General features: G+C 52.6%; 1 protein-coding gene across 1 annotated transcript in view; it reads left to right on the top strand.

Moving 5' to 3' along the window:
• stab2 (stabilin 2) overlaps window positions 1–15,032 on the top strand; it is a 64,675-nt gene that overhangs the window by 43,842 nt on the left and 5,801 nt on the right. Inside the window, exons 52-66 of the mRNA XM_034149825.1 lie at window positions 612–701; window positions 1,111–1,257; window positions 1,342–1,401; window positions 1,896–2,019; window positions 2,105–2,254; window positions 4,609–4,710; window positions 6,251–6,358; window positions 6,724–6,917; window positions 7,185–7,326; window positions 7,550–7,683; window positions 9,665–9,830; window positions 10,034–10,140; window positions 10,215–10,334; window positions 13,471–13,617; window positions 14,467–14,577. Coding sequence (XP_034005716.1) covers window positions 612–701; window positions 1,111–1,257; window positions 1,342–1,401; window positions 1,896–2,019; window positions 2,105–2,254; window positions 4,609–4,710; window positions 6,251–6,358; window positions 6,724–6,917; window positions 7,185–7,326; window positions 7,550–7,683; window positions 9,665–9,830; window positions 10,034–10,140; window positions 10,215–10,334; window positions 13,471–13,617; window positions 14,467–14,577 — 1,902 coding nt within the window. The remainder of the gene's footprint in view (window positions 1–611; window positions 702–1,110; window positions 1,258–1,341; window positions 1,402–1,895; window positions 2,020–2,104; window positions 2,255–4,608; window positions 4,711–6,250; window positions 6,359–6,723; window positions 6,918–7,184; window positions 7,327–7,549; window positions 7,684–9,664; window positions 9,831–10,033; window positions 10,141–10,214; window positions 10,335–13,470; window positions 13,618–14,466; window positions 14,578–15,032) is intronic.

The raw sequence follows: 15,032 nt of genomic DNA, 5'->3' as shown, positions 1-15,032 counted from the left end.
CTGCAGGGCCAGAAGGTGAGCTAGAGCTAACTAAACCTGAAGCACCACGTCCTGCAGGGCCAGAAGGTGAGCTAGAGCTAACTAAACCTGAAGCACCACGTCCTGCAGGGCCAGAAGGTGAGCTAGAGCTAACTAAACCCAAGGTACCAAGTCCAGAAGGTGAGCCAGAACTAACTAAACCCAAGGTACCAAGTCCAGAAGGTGAGCCAGAACTAACTAAACCCAAGGTACCAAGTCCAGAAGGTGAGCCAGAACTAACTAAACCCAAGGTACCAAGTCCAGAAGGTGAGCCAGAACTAACTAAACCCAAGGTACCAAGTCCAGAAGGTGAGCCAGAACTAACTAAACCCAAGGTACCAAGTCCAGAAGGTGAGCCAGAACTAACTAAACCCAAGGTACCAAGTCCAGAAGGTGAGCCAGAACTAACTAAACCCAAGGTACCAAGTCCAGAAAGTGAGCCAGAACTAACTAAACCCAAGGTACCAAGTCCAGAAGGTGAGCCAGAACTAACTATACCCAAGGTACCAAGTCCAGAAAGTGAGCCAGAACTAACTATACCTCAGGGACTGGAAGGTGAACAAGAACTCTAAATAAAGCATGTTTCCCCCCAGGTGTATGCTGAGGGTCTGATCCACCAGGAGGGGGTCCGGACTCTGCAGGGTTCCCTGCTGTCCTTCACCTGCGGGGGGGCGGACGCCATGGTGAGTACAGCAGCAGGTAGTAAAGTGTAGAAGAAGAGTTGATTCTGTGGAAAGCAGAGAACTCTCCAGGTCATGTTCTTCAGATGAATTTCATCTGCTGCCATCAGGGCGTAGATGTGCTCTCTCTGCTCTTAAGACCAATCGCTTCTCATTCGTCCCCTCTGCACTCAAACTTTAAAATCCTTGATAGGTTATTTCATTTGATTATTTATTTACTTACTTATTGTGATGCTATGAACTATTTATGGTGTCAATTGGAAAGATCCACATCCAGGGGTGTTTGAGTGTTTTCTTCCTGTCTGTGTACATGACACACGCTGCTCATAACCAATTGATTAATAAAGTTGTTGATTGATTGATTGATTGATTGACTGATTGATTGATTGATTGGTGGTTTCTCCTCTCACAGGGGCAGATCTTCCTGAACGACGGGAGGTGTCGCATCGTGCAGAGACACCTGGTGTTCAGCGGGGGGATGGCGTACGGGATTGACTGCCTGCTGACGCCTCCCAGCCTGGGGGGGCGCTGTGACACGCAGACCACCTTCGACCTGCAGGTGGACCCCCTTAAAACCACTCAGACTTCCTGTGTTTCAGAGTGTTGTTGGAGCCCACTGATGATGTTTCTTCTTCTGTGGTAGATGAGCTGTGGGCTGTGCAGCACTAGCTCCCTCCGCTGTCCAGACGGGTCCAAACAGAAGGTCTGAGTCCCTCAGAGACCATCAACCGTCTGTCTGTCTCTGACTCTTTGTCTCTGACTCTTTGTCTCTGACTCTTTGTCTCTGACTCTCTGTCTCTGACTCTCTGTCTCTGACTCTTTGTCTCTGACTCTTTGTCTCTGACTCTTTGTCTCTGACTCTTTGTCTCTGACTCTTTGTCTCTGACTCTCTGTCTCTGACTCTCTGTCTCTGACTCTTTGTCTCTGTCTCTCTGACGGGTCCAAACAGAAGGTCTGAGTCCCTCAGAGACCATCAACCGTCTGTCTGTCTCTAACTCTTTGTCTCTGACTCTTTATTTATGTCTCTCTGTCTCTGACTCTTTGTCTCTGACTCTTTGTCTCTGACTCTTTGTCTCTAACTCTCTGTCTCTGTCTCTCTGACGGGTCCAAACAGAAAGTCTGAGTCCCTCAGAGACCATCAACCGTCTGTCTGTCTCTTTGTCTCTGTCTCTAACTCTCTGTCTCTTTGTCTCTCAGGAGATGAAGAAGTGTGACCTCCCCTCAGTGTTCGTCTCCAGGAACTCGGGGTGTTTCAGCGTCTGCACTGTCCACTTCTGGCAGCCCAGGTGTTGCCGTGGTTACCACGGACGCGACTGTCTGGGTACAGGAAGCAGGAAGAACATCGTTAATAAAACCAATAAAGAAGAAATATAAATAACAACAGTTTTTGTTTGTTCCTCCGTCAGAGTGTCCCGGGGGGGTCGGCGCCCCCTGCAGTAACCACGGTAAATGTGACGACGGTCACCTTGGTAACGGCACCTGTACCTGTGACCCGGGCTTTGGGGGCGTGGCCTGTGAGACGTGCAGCGCCGGGTTCTTCGGAGCGAGCTGCACAGGTGAGTGACCACTTCCTGTTTACCCCCCAGAGCTTTAGAGCAGGGGTTCCCAACCTTTAGCCAAGGACCGGCAGATACATGCGAATCACGGACCGGATGTCAATTTGAACTGACTTTAATATTTACTCACCAGCAGGTGGCAACAGAGGCTAATTGTAGGTAACAGCCTGAACAAATACTCGAACAATATGCATCCAAAACATATTAACAACGTTAAAAAAAAAAAAGAAGAAGAAGAACCGGTGTCGTTTCTTTGGATTCAGAAAAACAGAAAAACGAAAAAAAAAAAATACGACGTTATTCAACGTTTTGGTTTTGTTTGTATGATTTACGGATAATCAGTGAATGCTGGGAAAACGAGGAGAAGGCGTATTATGGTGTGTGTGTGTGTGTGTGTGTGTGTGTGTGTGTGTGTGTGTGTGTGTGTGTGTGTGTGTGTGTGTGTGTGTGTGTGTGTGTGTGTGTGTGTTTGTTTTCAGAAGATATTATGATAGTGTTGTTCGTTCCGGTGCACTCCGACAGCATTTAGCACTACATCGAGATTAAGATTAAACTAATTTATTTTGGGAACACCCACATATACCTATGGAGTTAGCCAGATGAGTGTAAATGACTGTTCATGGTAATTTGAAAACATATGCCGGTGTCGGACAGACACAAACACACCGAACACACAGAGCTGAGCTGAGCAGAGCAGAGCACACACACATCATGCGCCTTGGTGACTGACTGACATCTCCTTCATAAAACGAGTAATAAGGGGAATAATCGGGCAGTTCGATGTGTGTAGAGATGTGTGTGTGTGTAGAGGTGTGTGTGTGTGTGTAGAGGTGTGTGTGTAGAGGTGTGTGTAGAGGTGTGTGTAGAGGTGTGTGTGGTTAACACGTAGCAGCCTGCAGTCACTCCTAAGCTGTTCTGATGAAGGTAAACACAGAGAAGGCGGTGCGTAAAAAGGCACAGCTCTTTACCCGCTGGTGCTTCTCAGAGGTGGAGTATACGTCCCGCTGCCTCCTGGTGCTTCTCAGAGGTGGAGTATACGTCCTGCTGCCTCCTGGTGCTTCTCAGAGGTGGAGTATACGTCCTGCTGCCTCCTGGTGCTTCTCAGAGGCGGAGTATACGTCCCGCTGCCTCCTGGTGCTTCTCAGAGGTGGAGTATACGTCCTGCTGCCTCCTGGTGCTTCTCAGAGGCGGAGTATACGTCCTGCTGCCTCCTGGTGCTTCTCAGAGGCGGAGTATACGTCCTGCTGCCTCCTGGTGCTTCTCAGAGGCGGAGTATACGTCCTGCTGCCTCCTGGTGCTTCTCAGAGGCGGAGTATACGTCCTGCTGCCTCCTGGTGCTTCTCAGAGGCGGAGTATACGTCCTGCTGCCTCCTGGTGCTGCAGCCATTTCATGAAGTGAAGGAGGGTCTCCTTCTATAAAGCAGCTGCGGGCAGCAGATACCGTGAGAGTCCCGGACATGAATCCACAGATCAAGGCAGACTGGTTTACTCTCCTGTTTTGCCAATCCGGTGCTTAAACAAATAGCTTTACACCCCTGGCCGACATGTCCTTAAAATGAAGTCCGAGTTTGAAATATATCTCAAATAATGTATGCACCACCATTTCCCCACATAAACATAACAGTCTGCAATCAAACAGTTGTCTCCTGTGCGCTCCTCTTCCTACTTGGCCCACCGGTAACATGCTCGTGCGCACAAGAGGCTGAGACCTCAGGCTGAGCCGCCGAATCCCTCGGAACATCATAAAAGCCATTTTCAACGGTTTTCTGGTGAAAGATGAACTAGCTACTGGATGAAATAATATGACTGGTGGCATAGGTGCGACAATTAAACACTTTTTGAAAAAAACATTATGATAAATATATTTTTATATATTTAGAATTCTGCAAATATTACGATAAACTCACAGCTATTCCGCGGCCCGGCAGTAAGACCTCCGCGGCCCGGCAGTAAGACCTCCGCGGCCCGGCAGTAAGACCTCCGCGGCCCGGCAGTAAGACCTCCGCGGCCCGGCAGTAACACCTCCGCGGCCCGGCAGTAACACCTCCGCGGCCCGGCAGTAAGACCTCCGCGGCCCGGCAGTAAGACCTCCGCGGCCCGGCAGTAACACCTCCGCGGCCCGGTACCAGTCCGCGGCCCGGCAGTAACACCTCCGCGGCCCGGCAGTAACACCTCCGCGGCCCGGCAGTAAGACCTCCGCGGCCCGGCAGTAACACCTCCGCGGCCCGGCAGTAACACCTCTGCGGCCCGGTACCAGTCCGCGGCCCGGGGGTTGGGAACCCCTGCTTTAGAGGTCTCCTATCATCCAAAATGCAATTGTTGATGTCTTTTATACATAAATATGTGTCCCTCAGCCTGCAGCTGCTCCTCTGGATCCTGTGAGGACGGACTCAGAGGGTCCGGGTCCTGTTTCTGCGAGGCGGGCTGGACCGGAACCAAGTGCGACACCGAGCTGGGTGAGTCCAACAGGAAGTCAACAGAAGTCCAACAGGAATAATAATAATAATGCATTTTATTTATAGAGTGCTTTTCTTGGAACTCAAAGACACTTTACAAAGTAAAACAATTATTAAAACATAATTACAACAACACACTTAAAATATATAAAACACAACATTAAAAAGCAGTTCTGAAGAGGTGAAGTCCTGCTTGTTGTCTGAGTTAAAAGCCCCGGCCACACGAGGACGATAACGGTCGTATCTGCTACAGTTCACTATCAGATAGACGGTTCGGCCACACGAGGCCGACACGGAAACGCAGAAAACGATAACGATAACGGGTCCCGAGGTAGATCTGCAGACGAAACGCTCTGGGGGCAAACGGCTCCGTGTGTACGCCTATACCATCATGTCCTGATAACGATGACGCAATAGCCCCACCTCTCCTGCTCAGAGATCAGCTGCTGGGCTCTCAGGAGAGGGGGAGGAAAAGAGAGGCTCCGTTTTTTATTCTTATATTATTATATAGAGTCGTTATTCATTTGTTTTAAAGCTCAATAAATAACAAAGAAGACCTTTGACCGGCACTTTTCTCATTTTGTCCGGAAGATTTAAACTTTAACGGACATCTTGACCAGCGAAAGAAACTGAAACTGAAACTCTGCCGCACGGTCCCCTGGTTCCTTGGAAGAGGCGGAGAGGTGGGTGTTTGTCATCTGCTGGTGGACTAACCGGAGAGAATTACAGTGCTTGCCTCGACGGGGAGGGATTGCATTGAATTAAAGCAGCGGGAGCAAACGCTTGCCTCGGGGAGGGAGAGAGAAAGCCACAGCGGAGAATAAACAGAAGGGTTACCATGGTAACCAAGTCTTCTTCGCTGCTTTTGTGGCAGACTTCAGCGCCACTTACAGGCCTGGCATATGTACTACAGCATCTCCAGCACTTTCGAGCGGTCTCGTGTGAACGGACACGTTTCTGGTGCCTGGTGCCTGTGGACGGAAGACCTTTTTGATAACGATTGCGGTCTGTTTGCGTTATCGTCCTCGTGTGGCCGGGGCTAAAGTGTGTGTCCCTGCAGGTGGAGGTGTGTTAAAGTGTGTGTCCCTGCAGGTGGAGGTGTGTTAAAGTGTGTGTCCCTGCAGGTGGAGGTGTGTTAAGGTGTGTGTCCCTGCAGGTGGAGGTGTGTTAAGGTGTGTGTCCCTGCAGGTGGAGGTGTGTTAAGGTGTGTGTCCCTGCAGGTGGAGGTGTGTTAAGGTGTGTGTCCCTGCAGGTGGAGGTGTGTTAAGGTGTGTGTCCCTGCAGGTGGAGGTGTGTTAAAGTGTGTGTCCCTGCAGGTGGAGGTGTGTTAAAGTGTGTGTCCCTGCAGGTGGAGGTGTGTTAAAGTGTGTGTCCCTGCAGGTGGAGGTGTGTTAAAGTGTGTGTCCCTGCAGGTGGAGGTGTGTTAAAGTGTGTGTCCCTGCAGGTGGAGGTGTGTTAAAGTGTGTGTCCCTGCAGGTGGAGGTGTGTTAAAGTGTGTGTCCCTGCAGGTGGAGGTGTGTTAAAGTGTGTGTCCCTGCAGGTGGAGGTGTCCAGTGCGCCCCCCCTTGCGCCCCTAAAGCCGTCTGCCAGCAGAACAACACCTGCGTCTGCCGGCCCTTCTACCTGGGAGACGGGCTCACCTGCACAGGTAAATATATGCAGATTATTAAAATCATACAAACACGATCAATTACTCGTAAAATCGTAAATCTCTGAGATGTGACCGGTGACTCTGCATGGAAATGATCATTTGCTAAAATTATACAATTCATTAAATGGGTGAAAAAAGTAAAATATTCTCAAATAATTGTATCAAAATGTTCCCAAAACATTCACAATTTCTCCAATTTAGATTAGATTTTTCTTCTAAATAAAGTTCTGTTTGTGAATAAATCTAACTAAAGTTGTGCTTCTGAACATTAATAATGAGGTTGTTCTGTAGCGGTGGACCTGTGTAACACCTGGATGTTCTATCTAAAGTAGTGAACATTAATACCTGGTATTGTTCTGTAGCGGTGGAACTGTGTAGCACGTGGAACGGCGGCTGCTCCAGGCTCGCGCGGTGCTCTCAGCGCGGGGAGCAGGTGAGCTGCACCTGTCCTGACGGGCACGCTGGAGACGGGTTCACCTGCTTACCTGAGGACCCCTGCGTCGCCAGGGGCAACGGGGGCTGCAGCGAGCACGCCGCCTGCAGCATGACGGCGCCGGTGAGACACGCTAACACAAGCTAACACAAGCTAACACAAGCTAACACAACAACGCCAACGCCACAAACACAGCGCCGCTAAATGATCATGTAATCATTTAAAACATAGTCTTATACTCTGTGTGTGTGTGTGTGTGTGTGTGTGTGTGTGTGTGTGTGTGTGTGTGTGTGTGTGTGTGTGTGTGTGTGTGTGTGTGTGTGTGTGTGTGTGTGTGTGTGTGTGTGTGTGTGTGCAGGGTTAGAGGTGTGTGTGTGTGTGTGTGTGCAGGGGAAGAGGAAGTGCACCTGTAAGGATCAGTACATTGGAGACGGTCTCATCTGTGATCTGAAGCAGGCGCAGCTCAGCCGCTGTCTCCATGACAACGGGCGCTGCCACCCGGACGCAAACTGCACCGACCTGCATCACCAGGGTAACTCATATATAGGCTACTATATAAGAAATCAGAATACCTATATTCGTCCCACAGAGGGGAATGTACATTTGTTACAGCAGAAAGAGCCAAAGACCTAGAAGCGTGTGTGTGTGTGTGTGGTGTGTGTGTGTTGTGGTGTGTGTGTGTGTGTGTTGTGTGTGTGTGTGTGTGTGTGTGTGTGTGTGTGTGTGTGTGTGTGTGTGTGTGTGTGTGTGTGTAGACTCTACTCTCGGTGTGTATCACCTGCGCTCGGACAGCGGTCAGTACCGGCTGAACTTCAGCTCGGCTCAGACGGCCTGCGCTGCAGAGGGAGGGAGCCTGGCTACATACACCCAGCTGTCCTACGCTCAGCAGGTCAGTGAACGCACCGCGGCTACATACACCCAGCTGTCCTACGCTCAGCAGGTCAGTGAACGCACCGCGGCTACATACACCCAGCTGTCCTACGCTCAGCAGGTCAGTGAACGCACCGCGGCTACATACACCCAGCTGTCCTACGCTCAGCAGGTCAGTGAACGCACCGCGGCTACATACACCCAGCTGTCCCTAACTCCTCAGCAGGTCAGTGAACGCACCGCGGCTACATACACCCAGCTGTCCTACGCTCAGCAGGTCAGTGAACGCACCGCGGCTACATACACCCAGCTGTCCTACGCTCAGCAGGTCAGTGAACGCACCGCGGACACTTCACAACCAGTTCGTTAACAAGAAAACAAACAAGGATATTCCCTCAAATCAAAGAGGTATAGGTTAAAGTCTTAAATTAAAGGTCCCCTATCATCCTCCTCTTCATCACTATATCACAGGGTCTCAGATATATCCAGAGCCGTGTCTCTGATTGGCTGAAACACCAAACAGATCATTGCAGCATCCCATAATCCCCTCTGTTTCAGCCCTGTTTCCAAAGTGCTGATTCTCTGTCTGTTACTTTAGATGAAAATAAGGAGCCCCTCCCCACGCCCCCCACGCCCTCCCACGCCCCTCGCCCCTCCCCCCCCCTCCTCCGCCCCTCCCCCCCCGCCCTCCTCACGCCCCTCCCCCACGCCTCCTCACGCCCCTCCCACGCCCCTCCCCACCCACCCAACGCCCCTCCTCCACGCCCCTCCCCAGCCCCTCCCCCCCCCCCCCCACGCCCCTCCCCCCGCCCCTCCCTCACTCCCCTCCCCACGCCCCTCCTCACGCCCCTCCTCACGCCCCTCCCACCCCCTCCTCACGCCCCTCCCCACGCCCTCCCCACGCCCCTCCTCACCCCCTCCCCACGCCCCCCTCACGCCCCTCCCCCCTCCACGCCCCTCCTCACTCCCCTCCCCCGCCCCTCTCACTCCCCTCCCCACCCCTCCCCACTCCCCTCCTCACGCCCCTCCCCACGCCCCTCCTCACGCCCCTCTCACTCCCTCCCCACGCCCCTCTCACGCCCCTACCCCACGCCCTCCCCACGCCATCCTCACGCCCCTCCTCACGCCCTCCCACGCCCCTCCCACGCCCCTCCCCACGCCCCTCCCTCACGCCCTCCCCTCCCCTACGCCCCTCCCCCCACGCCCCTCCTCACGCCCCTCCCCACGCCCCTCCTCACGCCCCTACCCCCCACGCCCCTCCTCACACGCCCCTCCTCACGCCCCTCCCCACGCCCCTCCCTCACGCCCCTCCCCACGCCCCTCCCCACGCCCCTCCTCACGCCCCTCCCCACGCCCCTCCTCACGCCCCTCCCCACGCCCTCCTCACGCCCCTCCTCACGCCCCTCCCCACGCCCCTCCCCACGCCCCTCCTCACGCCCCTCCTCAGCTCCGGGTTAGCTCACACGGCTCTAAAGTAGTAGCAGGCTGCGCGGCTTCCTCCAAGTTTACAGTAAAACAAACTGGTGGTGTGACCAATGGCCATTTACAATTATTAATACTATTACTATTATTAGCATTATTCTATATTTTGGTTGAAACTAAGCCAGGAAAAAAAAGAAAAACATAAGTAATAATAAAAAAATATATAAATAAAATCGAATTTTAAAAAGAATCTTCGATTATGGAGACTGTAACGAATAATCGCTGGCATCCCTACTTTAAAGCTGTAATCTGTATGGAAACTTTATCTCTGTGGTCCGTGCAATGGGATCTTCAGTGAGGGGATCCAGGACGTTTTAGCCTGACATCAGGGTCCCAGCACCAGGACCAGGTCTCCGGTCTCTGGTTCTCTCTGCGGTCCCAGCACCAGGACCAGGTCTCCAGTCTCTGGTTCTCTCTGCGGTCCCAGCACCAGGACCAGGTCTCCAGTCTCTGGTTATCTCTGCGGTCCCAGCACCAGGACCAGGTCTCTGAACCCCAGCTGGTCTCTCTCTCTTCAGGGCGGGCTCAACATGTGTTCTGCCGGCTGGCTGGCCCAGGCCCGGGTCGGGTACCCCACCACCTTCCCCAGCCCCAGCTGTGGCTTCGGACACGTCGGCATCGTGGACTACGGGGTCCGGAAGAACCAGAGCGAGACCTGGGACGCCTTCTGCTACCGGATGAAGGGTGAGGAGGGAGTTTAATAATATATAATAATACATTTCATCTACACACTTTAGAAACAACGTCATCAAGGGTGAGGAGGTTATATCGTTATGATGTTAGAGATGAGCAGTGTGTGTGTGTGTGTGTGTGTGCGTGTGCGTGTGCGTGTGCGTGTGCGTGTGCGTGTGCGCGTGTGCGTGTGCGTGTGCATGCGTGTGTTTCAGAGGTGGTGTGTGAGTGTAAGCCCGGATACGTTGGAGACGGCTTCAGCTGCACAGGAAACCTGATGCAGGTCCTCCAATCAACAGCCAGCTTCTCCAACTTCCTCACAGTGAGTCTTTGTTTTCTGCTGAGTCACTTTTAATGATTTATAGCTGAGTCACAGATCTCACTGTGTCTCTGCAGCAAATCCTGAACAGCTCCCAGCTGTCGGAGTCGGGGAAACAGTTCGTGAAGCGCCTCAGCAACCTGACCGTCCAATCAACGCTGTTCGTTCCTGAGAACAGCGGTCTGCCCGACAACCAGGTGAGGGACACCTGTCTGTCCTCACTAAACACAACCAGGTGAGGGACACCTGTCTGTCCTCACTAAACACAACCAGGTGAGGGACACCTGTCTGTCCCTCACTAAACACAACCAGGTGAGGGACACCTGTCTGTCCTCACTAAACACAACCAGGTGAGGGACACCTGTCTGTCCTCACTAAACACAACCAGGTGAGGGACACCTGTCTGTCCTCACTAAACACAACCAGGTGAGGGACACCTGTCTGTCCTCACTAAACACAACCAGGTGAGGGACACCTGTCCTCACTAAACACAACCAGGTGAGGGACACCTGTCTGTCCTCACTAAACACAACCAGGTGAGGGACACCTGTCTGTCCTCACTAAACACAACCAGGTGAGGGACACCTGTCTGTCCTCACTAAACACAACCAGGTGAGGGACACCTGTCTGTCCTCACTAAACACAACCAGGTGAGGGACACCTGTCCTCACTAAACACAACCAGGTGAGGGACACCTGTCCTCACTAAACACAACCAGGTGAGGGACACCTGTCCTCACTAAACACAACCAGGTGAGGGACACCTGTCCTCACTAAACACAACCAGGTGAGGGACACCTGTCCTCACTAAACACAACCAGGTGAGGGACACCTGTCCTCACTAAACACAACGAGCGCCTCAAACCATTTTAACAGAGCCAGCTCCCGGGCAGTAGAAATGTCAAGGGGCGGGGCTTGTGACAACTGAAGACACGTGATTGGATAGAGGTAGAGTAGGTATGTGTGGTCTAACAGGTGAACGGACCTGTTGATGTGTTTACCTGTGTCCCCCCCCCCTCACCTGTAGACCCTGTCTCAGAGGGACCTGGAGTTGATGTGTTTACCTGTGTCCCCCCCCCCCCTCACCTGTAGACCCTGTCTCAGAGGGACCTGGAGTTGATGTGTTTACCTGTGTCCCCCCCCCTCACCTGTAGACCCTGTCTCAGAGGGACCTGGAGTTGATGTGTTTACCTGTCCCCCCCCCCTCACATGTAGACCCTGTCTCAGAGGGACCTGGAGTTGATGTGTTTACCTGTCCCCCCCCCTCACCTGTAGACCCTGTCTCAGAGGGACCTGGAGTTGATGTGTTTACCTGTCCCCCCCCCTCACCTGTAGACCCTGTCTCAGAGGGACCTGGAGTTGATGTGTTTACCTGTCCCCCCCCCTCACCTGTAGACCCTGTCTCAGAGGGACCTGGAGTTGATGTGTTTACCTGTCCCCCCCCCTCACCTGTAGACCCTGTCTCAGAGGGACCTGGAGTTGATGTGTTTACCTGTCCCCCCCCTCACCTGTAGACCCTGTCTCAGAGGGACCTGGAGTTGATGTGTTTACCTGTCCCCCCCCCCTCACCTGTAGACCCTGTCTCAGAGGGACCTGGAGTTGATGTGTTTACCTGTCCCCCCCCCTCACCTGTAGACCCTGTCTCAGAGGGACCTGGAGTTGATGTGTTTACCTGTCCCCCCCCCCCTCACCTGTAGACCCTGTCTCAGAGGGACCTGGAGTTGATGTGTTTACTTGCCCCCCCCCCTCACCTGTAGACCCTGTCTCAGAGGGACCTGGAGTTGATGTGTTTACCTGTCCCCCCCCTCACCTGTAGACCCTGTCTCAGAGGGACCTGGAGTTGATGTGTTTACTTGCCCCCCCCCTCACCTGTAGACCCTGTCTCAGAGGGACCTGGAGTTGATGTGTTTACCTGTGTCCCCCCCCCCCCCTCACCTGTAGACCCTGTCTCAGAGGGACCTGGAGTTGATGTGTTTACCTGTCCCCCCCCCCTCACCTGTAGACCCTGTCTCAGAGGGACCTGGAGTTGATGTGTTTACCTGTCCCCCCCCCCTCACCTGTAGACCCTGTCTCAGAGGGACCTGGAGTTGATGTGTTACCTGTCCCCCCCCCCCCTCACCTGTAGACCCTGTCTCAGAGGGACCTGGAGTTGATGTGTTTACCTGTCCCCCCCCCCCCTCACCTGTAGACCCTGTCTCAGAGGGACCTGGAGTTGATGTGTTTACCTGTCCCCCCCCCCCCCTCACCTGTAGACCCTGTCTCAGAGGGACCTGGAGTTGATGTGTTTACCTGTGTCCCCCCCCCCCCCTCACCTGTAGACCCTGTCTCAGAGGGACCTGGAGTTGATGTGTTTACCTGTCCCCCCCCCCTCACCTGTAGACCCTGTCTCAGAGGGACCTGGAGTTGATGTGTTTACCTGTCCCCCCCCTCACCTGTAGACCCTGTCTCAGAGGGACCTGGAGTTGATGTGTTTACCTGTCCCCCCCCCTCACCTGTAGACCCTGTCTCAGAGGGACCTGGAGTTGATGTGTTTACCTGTCCCCCCCCCTCACCTGTAGACCCTGTCTCAGAGGGACCTGGAGTTGATGTGTTTACCTGTGTCCCCCCCCTCACCTGTAGACCCTGTCTCAGAGGGACCTGGAGTTGATGTGTTTACCTGTGTCCCCCCCCCCCCCTCACCTGTAGACCCTGTCTCAGAGGGACCTGGAGTTGATGTGTTTACCTGTGTCCCCCCCCCCCCTCACCTGTAGACCCTGTCTCAGAGGGACCTGGAGTTGATGTGTTTACCTGTCCCCCCCCCCCCCTCACCTGTAGACCCTGTCTCAGAGGGACCTGGAGTTGATGTGTTTACCTGTGTCCCCCCCCCCCCCCCTCACCTGTAGACCCTGTCTCAGAGGGACCTGGAGTTGATGTGTTTACCTGTCCCCCCCCCTCACCTGTAGACCCTGTCTCAGAGGGACCTGGAGTTGATGTGTTTACCTGTGTCCCCCCCCCCCCCCTCACCTGTAGACCCTGTCTCAGAGGGACCTGGAGTTGATGTGTTTACCTGTCCCCCCCCCTCACCTGTAGACCCTGTCTCAGAGGGACCTGGAGTTGATGTGTTTACCTGTCCCCCCCCCCCCCCCCCTCACCTCTAGACCCTGTCTCAGAGGGACCTGGAGTTGATGTGTTTACCTGTCCCCCCCCCCCCCCTCACCTGTAGACCCTGTCTCAGAGGGACCTGGAGTTGATGTGTTTACCTGTCCCCCCCCCCCCCCCCTCACCTCTAGACCCTGTCTCAGAGGGACCTGGAGTTGATGTGTTTACCTGTCCCCCCCCCCCCCCTCACCTGTAGACCCTGTCTCAGAGGGACCTGGAGTTCCACCTGTCGGAGGGCCAGGCTCTTCCTCTGGACCACCTGAGGAACGGGACCCGGATCAGGACTCGGGTCGGGAACCTGAAGGTGCTCGGAGTCTCCGCCCTGCTGAACCCCTCGGCCATGGTGAGGAACATCCAAACTAACAGACAACAACAACAACAACAACAACAACAACAACAACTCAGTGTATTCGTTTATATGAGTTGTAACCTCAAACGGTGGGCTGTGATAGGTGGTACATCTGTCAATCAAAGCCAACACGCCCATAATACGTTTGCTTGAATTCTGATTGGTTCAAAGATATGTTTTAACATCTTTAAATCTGGAACTTTTGGGAATAAACAGAAACACGTTTTAGAACTCATGAGAAACTCCGTTTTTATTAAAGATCAAAACAATAAGAGAAACTAGTATAAATGTATCCAACCCATGTCCTGTGCGCCAACACACTGAAGATAGGATGAACCCTGTGGAGGAAACTCTTCAGAGACACTGATACATGATTCATGCACAAAGTTTGTCTTTTGTTATATTTAATAAAGTAATAAAGAAAGTGGATATAAAGTGAGATGGATCTGAAGAGCAGGAGCAGAGCAGCTTCCTCCTCAGAGGAGAGAGAAGCTCTGCTTTCAGTCTCTCTGTGTGTTCATGAGAGGAACCAGCTGCTCCTCCATCCCATCATCAAACCATCAAACCTCCAGTCCTTAACCATTTGTTAATCCACCTTTCACTTCCTTTACCTCCTGAAATGTAAACCCTTAACTTCTGTCTCTGCTCAACACACCAGACTAACAATACACTTGAACAGAGTATAAGACTATATGTTTTAAATGATGATATGATCATTTGACACGACAAAAGGAAAATGTGGAGATGTTTACAGACCATAACTCGAGACCCCCTTAAAAGTGCATGGCACAACTTGTGTAAACATCTCCTCTTCCTCTTCCTCCTCCTCTTCATCGTCCTCAGGCGTCTCGGTACATCAACGATCGCTTCGTCACAGACTCGGACATCTTGGCCTCGAACGGGTTGATCCACGTCCTGCAGGGGCCGCTCAGAGCGCCCCCCCCCCAGCACCAGGTCAGCATCACTCACTACACTCATACTGTTTACTAGAAAACTCTCCCTGGTCCCTGGCTTGAGCTTCAATCTCAGGATCCATGTATCTGTGATCCTCTCCAGAATGGAAGTAGTCATCACATACAGAGCATCAAGTAGTTCCTGAACAGTGTCCTTCACATGCTGATATCCAAGAGAGGGAGTTACACAGTCACAAGATGGAGGAATACCGGTTCTGACTTTTTCTGATAATCTAAAAATTCTGTTTTTTTCTCAAAAATGTTGACTTTTTCCTCAAAATCTCAAAAAATCTCACTTTTTATAAAAAATCAAAAAATGTTGACTTTTTCTCAAAATGTTGACTTTTAATCAAACATCTCAACATTTTGACCAGGGACAACATTTTGTCCCCAGCTTGATCTTCAATCTCAGGATCCATGTATCTGTGATCCTCTCCAGAATGGAAGTAGTCATCA

This window comes from Trematomus bernacchii, unplaced genomic scaffold (genome assembly GCF_902827165.1).
Source record: "Trematomus bernacchii unplaced genomic scaffold, fTreBer1.1, whole genome shotgun sequence".
Taxonomy (NCBI): domain Eukaryota; kingdom Metazoa; phylum Chordata; class Actinopteri; order Perciformes; family Nototheniidae; genus Trematomus; species Trematomus bernacchii.
Note: the sequence above shows the minus strand (reverse complement) of the source record. Positions and strands in the feature narration are given on the sequence as shown.